General features: G+C 41.9%; 1 protein-coding gene across 2 annotated transcripts; it reads left to right on the top strand.

Annotated features, from left to right (window-relative positions):
• The first annotated feature begins 2128 nt into the window (after window positions 1-2128).
• Window positions 2129-7737, top strand: meak7 (MTOR associated protein, eak-7 homolog). 2 transcript variants are annotated; one of them, XM_046318189.1, is made up of 8 exons: window positions 2129-2240; window positions 2490-2652; window positions 2914-3147; window positions 3248-3392; window positions 3551-3949; window positions 4122-4240; window positions 4429-4608; window positions 5914-7737. In XM_046318189.1, the coding sequence occupies exons 2-8, from the start codon at window positions 2494-2496 to the stop codon at window positions 6034-6036; spliced, it is 1359 nt and encodes a 452-aa protein (XP_046174145.1). In that variant the 5' UTR covers window positions 2129-2240; window positions 2490-2493; the 3' UTR covers window positions 6037-7737. The 2 variants fall into 2 exon arrangements, with proteins under 2 accessions (XP_046174145.1, XP_046174196.1); XM_046318240.1 differs by having other exon boundaries at window positions 2215-2335.
• Window positions 7738-8802: the final 1065 nt, after the last annotated feature.

Here is an 8802-nt window from a genome sequence, read left to right as displayed (position 1 = left end):
CACCCCTTCATTTGAACTCATTGGGAAACATTCAGTCAACCAGGGCGTCAACACTAGAAGACCCTGGGACATTTGAGACGCCAGAACTATAGCGGTGGTCAGCATCGAACTGGAGTTCGTAGCCTTCCATCACTGTATTCAGTAGAACTATAGCGGTGGTCAGCATCGAACTGGAGTTCGCAGCCTTCCATCACTGTATTCAGTAGAACTATAGCGGTGGTCAGCATCGAACTGGAGTTCGCAGCCTTCCATCACTGTATTCAGTAGAACTATAGCGGTGGTCAGCATCGAACTGGAGTTCGCAGCCTTCCATCACTGTATTCAGTAGAACTATAGCGGTGGTCAGCATCGAACTGGAGTTCGTAGCCTTCCATCACTGTATTCAGTAGAACTATAGCGGTGGCCAGCATCGCAGCTACACACTGCGTAAGACCGGCAGTGTATTCTAGCTGTTATGTGAGTTTCTAAGGGAAACTAGGATAGTCACTGCCTGTACTGTAAAGTAATGTAACATAACTATAGTTAACCCAGCAATATACTGAAACCCTCAGTGTAATAGAGCTGAGTTGTGAGTTTCCAATGGAAACAAGCTAGGATAGTGACTGTATGTACTATAAAGTAGCGTAACAGAAACTATCGAGCACCAACCCCGCTACGCATTGTGTGAAAAACAGCAGCGTAATAGAGCTGTAATGTGAGTTTCCAGGGGAAACCATGATAGTTACCATCTTAACTGTAAGTACAACAGTCTAGCTAAAATACACTGCTGGTCTTTCCAAGGGAAACTAGGATAGTCACTGGAAACTAGCATAGTTTCTGTATGTAGCCTACTGTAAGTAGTGCAACATAAAAACGAAGGTAAACCAGCAACACTCTGTGTGGAAAAAAAACAGTAGTGTAATAGAGCTGTCAGTGTCCAATTAAGGGATAGGTACTGTCTGTACTGTAAAGTAAAGTAGTGCAACAGAATTATAGTAAACACAGCTACACACCGAAACCCTCAGTGCAATATAGTTTCCATGGGAAACTATGACTGTCTGTACTGTAAAATTGCGTAACAAAAACTATCGCAACCCAGCAACTGTGTGAAAAAAAAACACCAATGTAATCTAACTATGGTTGGGCTAACATAAACTCAGCCCAATACTAAGTCGCTCTGGATAAGAGCGTCTGCTAAATGACTTAAATGTAAATGTACTGGAAAATGAAGCCAACTGTAATATTACTGCGTCAAGTACACCACACTGGACAATACTGTATAGAATAAAACATACAGCATCATCCTTCGTCTCATACACTATCTGAAGGAGAGGAGAGGTGAATGGCTGTACCTTTTCATTTTGGAAATAATTAAGCCATCAGTGTAATGTACTATGTTTATAGTATATACTGCATAAAGGTAACGATTACTATGGAACCACAGTATCAGCCTTGATCTCCTTGTGGACAAATCATGAATCCAACAGTGTAAATTGCCTGATCGTGAAGGGGCATTATACCTCACACACGTGTATAGCTTATTTCTTGCTATATACGTGTGGGTCGTCTGTAACAATACTGGTACACCAAAACGAGTAAAGTAGCTGATCCAAGCTATTGAATAGCTGCGGGTATACTTCTGCGTTTATATACACTGCCGCGCAGAAGGATACCGTATTGGAATAATCAAATATTGTGCTACATAACATATATGTATCTTATTTCAGTTTGTGGGAGCTTATCACATACATACAGAAAGCAGGTCAGTTTTTCATTTTGAGGCTGTGTTTACATCCTAGATAGAAGCAGGCCATTGGCTGGCTTCATCACAAGGGGTTTGTACGGAAGTTCTAATTGGTTCCAAGTTTATCAGTTCGGCAAATTTGCTTGAGTAGACAGTGTTAAAATATACATTTTATGAGAATATGTGCAAGAATGGAAGGTGCCAACACATTTTATAGTCATCATAAAAATGCTTTACTATCATACAAAAAACAGCTCCTCCCTCGACGGGGATCGAACAACTTCACGTTTTTCGGTTTCGGCCCAACACCCATTCCCCTAATTCCAGATTGGAGGAAACCCATATGACGTTTGACCAATCATATAATTATTTTTGAACTTACTAGCCAATATAATTGGAGTCTGTTGAAGATCGGGTATTTCGATTGGTGTTCATCTTCGCCCCCTTATTTATACCAGGAAGTGTATTGTGTTTACATAGTGCCCCTGGAATGAGATAATTATCCTCTTTCAACAAGGTTAGCTAGATGTTTCATATTAATTTCATTGCCACGTTGTTTGTTAATAGATAAGAAAATAGCTATAATCATCATCTCGAGCTAGCTAACGTTAGGTAAATTATGTTACCGACACCTAGCTAGCAGTCACGATAGCTAACTTTACATCAGATCAGAAGCCTTGGATGCTTCAAGCCTTCAGACAGTTTCAAGTCGTGCTCATTTTATTGTCGATGGCTAAACTGATAGTGTTGTCCAATGTGCACACAGGGCCATGGGGAACACCGACAGTGTTGTGGTGCAGAAACGGCTGGCCCGTTTTCGCCCAGAGGAGCGGCCCGTTGTGGAGGCAGTGTTCGATCGGCTTCACGGCGCGAGTCCAGCAGGTGGCGCTGGAAAAGCAGGGAAGGTTTTAACGCTGGACATGTTGAAGGTGAGGGTGGAGTTACTATGATGATATTACATTTTATTTATCAAATCGAGGATATCTAATCAGTTAACCTACAGAATCAAAATCTTGTTTAAAATCTTGTAATAAGATATAATAATACAAATAATACAGAAATATGTAAGTTCTCGCATTGCAAGAAGGTTAAGGTATGTAATAACTGTAATAACAATGTGTAGGAGGTGTAATAACACACATATATGTAATAACCAGTATGGGAGAAATAACATATCTTCTGTCCTGTAGCCCTGTATGGGAAACATTGCCTCAGACTCTATGATAAAGAGGGTCTATGCTGGGATGTGTAGCATGGACCCCGGAGTGGCCCCTCCTCCCCCTGGAGCTGGGGTGAGTCGGGAGCAACTGGTGGTCTTCTTGGCCGATGTCCTGCGAGGCACTGCAGAGGAGCGAGCGCCCCTTTTCATGGCAATGGCTCAGGGGACAGGGACAGGTGTTGCCACATGTGACCAAATAATAGAGGTTAGTAGACCCTCAGAAGGTCTTCTGCAAGTGCTCCTGTGTTCTTAGAGGAACATGCATTTTTAGCTCTGAACTCAAATTAATTTGGCTCTGATTTCAGTTCTTGCAGGACCTGGTTTCTGCTGTAGTGCAGATCATCATCCAGAAGAGCCGTTTGCAGGGCTGGAAGCCAGAGCGTATGGCTGACGGTTCCATTGGTGTTAAACTATTGGCTGAACAGATGAGCTCTGAACTAAAACCCTCAGGTAAAGGGATGGAAGGATAATTTACTGATGAGGTTTTCAGAATAGAGTGAATAGGAAAGGAGATAAATTTTGCTCACCCAGATTTCATATTTTCAATAATTCATACATATTACTGTATCAACAACAAAATCTGACATTCTGTCCTTCCCTCCTCTCAGACCAGCGTACCTGTGACGTCCCATGTTTGGAGGACTGGCTGTTCAGAGTTTCCAATGTGGCCATGTACATGGACCTTCTGATAGGTGAAGGCCTAAACGTGGGCTTAACCTCCCGTCCCCCTCCCACCCTACTGCCCCCCTGCTGGGAAACCCCTTGGGAGAAGCTGCGCTGCCTGCTGGACCTGCCCGTGCTGATGTTCCTCACACCACACTTACCTGATGGGTACAACATCCCCTGGAAGCTGCTTTTCTCCACTCAGCTGCACGGGGAGAGCTTCACCAAAATAGTAGGCAGCTGTAAAGGCCGCGGGCCCACCGTGCTCCTGATCAAAGACACTAAAGGACACATCTTTGGTGGCTTCGCCTCCCATGGCTGGGAAGTAAAGCCTCAGTTCCAAGGTGAGAGTGGTGGTGGATGTAAGTAGCAATCGGGAGAAACAGGCTCACGGCTGCAGAGATATTTAAGTCCTTTTTTGTAATGTATGCAGACATATACAGTATGTTGTCCATCTCTATAATCAGTGCTCATCTCTGGATGTGTGTGTTTGTGACTGGATTGTCTTGAGTGTAGGAGACTCCAGGTGCTTCCTGTTCTCAGTATTCCCCTGTCTACGGGTGTACACCTGCACAGGATACAACCAGCACTACATGTACCTCAACCAGGGCCAGCAGACCATGCCCAACGGCTTGGTGAGACACCCCACTACTACACACATCTCAACTACACAATCTCATCTGAACATTTTATTTTACAATCTGTTACTATAATTCTATGTGAAGTACCACGTAAGTAACTACATCATATTAACTACCACATGTCTCAATAGTATTTGATCTTAATCCAAGCAATGTCATTTCTGTAATTTTCTTATGATCAGGGCATGGGTGGTCAGCATGGGTACTTTGGCCTGTGGCTGGATAGTGATTTTGGCCGTGGGCATAGCCGGGCACGGCCTCGCTGCACTACCTATGGCAGCCCTCAGCTCTCTGCTGAGGAGGACTTCACCCTGGATTCTCTGGAGGTGTGGGGGGTTGGGAAGCCCCCTGAGGAGGAAGAGGTCAGTATCAACCTGGACAACCACTGCCTTCTTACTCCTTTGATCCCATTGATTTCATCTAATATTTTATGAATTCTTTCTCTTTTAATGCTGTGCCTGTATCAGTGTGTTCCTTATTTTTACCTGCAGGTGGAGATAGAGGCACATTCAATTAATTATAGGAAGTAACCTACCACGTACACCAAACATTAGGAACACCTTCCTAATATTGAGTTGCACCCCCACCCTTTTTCAATTCATCTGGGCATGGACTCTACAAGGTGTCGAAAGCGTTCCACAGGGATGCTGGCCCATGTTGACTCCAATGCTTCCCACAGTTGTGTCAAGTTGGCTGGATTTCCTTTGGGTGGTGGACGATTCTTGATACACACACAAAACTGTTGCGTGTGAAAAACCCAACAGCATGGCTGTTCTTGACACAAACCGGTGCGCCTGGCACCTACTACCAGTGATGGAAAAAGTACTAAATTGTCATACTTGAGTAAAAGTAAAGATACCTTAATAGAAAATGACTCAAGTAAAAGTGAAAGTCACGCAGTAAAATACTACTTCGGTAAAAGTCTACAAGTATTTGGTTTTAAATGTACTTAAGTATCAAAAGTAAAAGTACAAGTATAAACCATTTAAAATTCCTCATATTAAGCATATCAGACTGCACGGTTTTCTTGTTTTTTAAATTCACGTGTAGCCAGGGGCACACTCCAACACTCAGACACCATTTACAAACAAAGCTTTTGTATTTAGTGAGTCCGCCAGATCAGAGGCAGTAGGGATGACCAGGAATGTTCTCTTGATAAGTGTGTGAATTTGACAATTTTCCTGTCAAAATGTAACAAGTACTTTTGGGTTTAAGGGAAATGTATGGAGTAAAAAGTATATTATTTTCTTTAGGAATGTAGTGAAGTAAAAGTTGGCAAAAATATGAATGGTAAAGTAGAGATACACAAAACATTGAAGTATTTTTTTAACTTTACACCACTGCCTACTACCATAACCTGTCCCAAGGCACTTCAATCTTTTGTCTTGCACATTCACCCTCTGAATGGCACACGTACACAATCCATGCCTTAAGGCTTGAAAATCCTTCTTTAACCCTGTCTCCTCACCTTCATCTACACTGATTGAAGTGGATTTAACAAGTGACATTAATAAGGGATCATAGTTTTCACCTGGATTCACCTGATCTGTCTGTCATGGAAAGAGCAGGTGTTCTTAATGATTTGTACACTCAGTGAATATTCATTGATTTATTGTATTCATGACTTGTCATGAGGACATCAGTAATGTTAGGGTGTTTTGTTGCAGGGAGCGACAGGAGGCAAGAGGAGTATCCTGGATGCAGACCCTGAGGTTCAGGCCATGATGGAGATGGCAGGGAAGACCCTACACAGCCAGGGCCTCCGAGAGCCAGAGGAGAACAATGGATAATGAGACATGTAGACATGATATAGATTTGTCACAGTCTCTTCTCGGACAAGACATGTCAAGAAGACATTTTGTAGAAAAGGGTGCACTAATCACCTAGGGGCCGATTCTGACCCGAGTTAAGCGAGCGTGAATGGAACGTAATTCCCTTTTCTCTACACTTATTCTGACCTTGAACTTAAGCATGAGAATAGCATGCTATTCACCCACTATTCTTTTGGGTTGGAGATCGAATAAGTGTATCTACAGGTACGCTGTATTTTGACCTTGACTTAATTCCCAAATAATTTCACCACCTTTACGCCCAAGGAACCATGAATAAGGTCTAGCGAACCTACCGCTTCCAAGTGGAGAAAGCATCTACTCTAGCCATAACAGTATGAACCCGGACACATGGCGCAATACTTGGTTGTGTCATCACACAGTTCCATGGTTAGTGCAGGCAATAGATTAGGGTATAGAAAAAGTACACTTTTCTCCCTATTGTAAATCTATGTACAGTACACTAATCTTCCAACATTACAATGGGTTGTAGACTTGAATGTGGCAATTTTCAGAATGAATCAAACCACTTTTCTTTCGTGAGTAAAGGCTCTCCTAACCTGTTCTTTTATGATTCATAAATGCTTTCCTAAGCCTAAATAACCTACAAGATCAGAGTATTTTTTAAAATCTACTAATTGGTGTTGAAACGGAGACAAATATGTATATATTTAGATCGCTTTCTTTCATGATCCCTAATATTCTGAACCCGTTCTCTTGATCCATTTTAGTGAGTTTGGTCAAAATTCTAACTAAGAGGTACACAGTATTTAAAGGGATGGCTTAAGATAAACGTACTGAACCCTATTAAATGAAAACTCCACACGGAAATCTGTTGGCCAACAAGTGGGAGGGTTGTCAGCGGTTAACCACACCGGCAAAGCTCGTTCGTTACAGTCTGAATACCAACTACTGAGAAGTGTGTAAAAAAAGGCGTGTGTAAGGAAGGAGTAATTTCCTAAATTGGAATTAGGCACCTAACCCCATAAATATTTGTTTTGTGTGTGTGTGTGTGTGTGTGTGTGTGTGTGTGTGTGTGTGTGTGTGTGTGTGTGTGTGTGTGTGTGTGTGTGTGTGTGTGTGTGTGTGTGTGTGTGTGTGTGTGTGTGTGTGTGTGTGTGTGTAGATGGTTAAGTCAGATTTTTTTTATCTGTGTGAACTACAGGTACTATTGGCTACATTAACTGAACAGGACACCAGGTGTTGCCCAATCACATCAAACTTTATCTTCTCAAATTAGCACTTGTTATTGCGGGTGTAGAGAAATACTTGTCTTCCTAGCTCCAGCAGTGCACTAGTATCTAACATTTTACAACAATATACACACATCTAAAAGTAAAATAATGGAATTAAGAAATATATAAATATTAGTACGAGTCTGTCTGAACTCATGTGAACAAGTATTTAAAAAAATATTGTAATTGATTAATACTTTGTATTGTCATAAGTCATTGTTTTGCTTTGATGGCTTTTTATTCCAAAGTGCTTAGTAAGGATCCTATATGTAAACATTGTTTTTCACCTATAACATGAATGGTATGTAAAACCTTTTATTTTTAAGTATGACACTAGATAGACGTAATGGCTAATCTACTTTTTTACAGCACCAATAAATGTAAACTTCCAGGAGGCAACTTACAGTAATGAAGCCTACATAACCTACTCTGGCGGTTCTCTCATTCACTGTACTGCCTCGCTAGGTTTAGTACTCTGGTTGGCTGATCTCGTCTCTTCATATTTTTATGCAAATGATGAGGGAAAGTGACGCTACATACGCAAATCAGCAGTTTAATTTCCATGTAGACGCAGTGAATGGAATAGAACACGAGGGTGGCTTCATAAGGTAAAATAAATAATAGATCATAGATCAGACATTTCCACAACTTAAAAAAAAGCTTATTGTAGTCACTGAGCATTTGTTTAATATTAGATATTGACTTCGGTATGTAATGGTAATAATAATGTTTACGGTTCATTGGTAAATACATTGAAATTGAATTTTGAGTTTCTTGAGGAGGGTTTCTAGTCACAGGATGTCATCTGGAGAGAGAAGGGAGAAATAGGTCAAGGTGTAGGGTAGTTATGTGTGAGTGGGACCAGTGGACTCAATAGGCTGAGTAAATGAGGAGCGGATGTCATCAACCTTCTTTTCAAAGTAGTTGACCATGTCGTCCGCAGTGAGCGAGGAGGTGGAGGATTAAGGAGGGAGGAGAATGTAGAAAAATGTTTCCTAGGGTTAGAGGCAGAAGCTTGAAATTTAGAGTGATAAAGTAGGTTTAGCAACACATACAGACGAAGAGAAGATAGAGGTAGAGAGATGATAAGTCCTCCGGAAGTTTAGTTTTCCTCCATTTTCACTCAGCTGACCGCAGCCCTATTATTTAGGCTCAGAATGAGTCACTCAGCTACGGAGCAAGAGGGCAGGACAGGGCCAAGGCAACCGGGAGGAAAGGGGACAGTGCAAGTCATATGATGCAGAAAGGGAATATAGTAATGTCAAAGAGGCAGAATCAGGAGACTGTATGAAGAAGAATTTAATAGAAGGGAGAGATGATAGGATAGAAGAGGAGAAAGTAGTAGGAGAGAGAGAGCGAAGATTGCGACTGCATGATCTGGTTAGGGTCTGAGTGGCTAGGCTTGGAGGAGAGGGAGACAGAAAAGGAAACAAAGTAGTGATCAGAGACTTAGAGGGGGGTTGCCATGAGATTAGTAGGCCAACAGCCTCTT

Source organism: Oncorhynchus gorbuscha, linkage group LG01, assembly GCF_021184085.1.
Source record: "Oncorhynchus gorbuscha isolate QuinsamMale2020 ecotype Even-year linkage group LG01, OgorEven_v1.0, whole genome shotgun sequence".
In the NCBI taxonomy this organism is placed as follows: Eukaryota; Metazoa; Chordata; class Actinopteri; order Salmoniformes; family Salmonidae; genus Oncorhynchus; species Oncorhynchus gorbuscha.
Note: the sequence above shows the minus strand (reverse complement) of the source record. Positions and strands in the feature narration are given on the sequence as shown.

Coding starts and splice junctions, on each gene's coding strand:
- meak7 (XM_046318189.1), top strand. CDS start 2,494: ATGGGGAACACCGACAGTGTTGTGGTGCAGAAACGGCTGGCCCGTTTT. Junction 2,653..2,913: donor TAACGCTGGACATGTTGAAG/GTGAGGGTGGAG, acceptor TCTGTCCTGTAG/CCCTGTATGGGAAACATTGC. Junction 3,393..3,550: donor CTCTGAACTAAAACCCTCAG/GTAAAGGGATGG, acceptor CCCTCCTCTCAG/ACCAGCGTACCTGTGACGTC.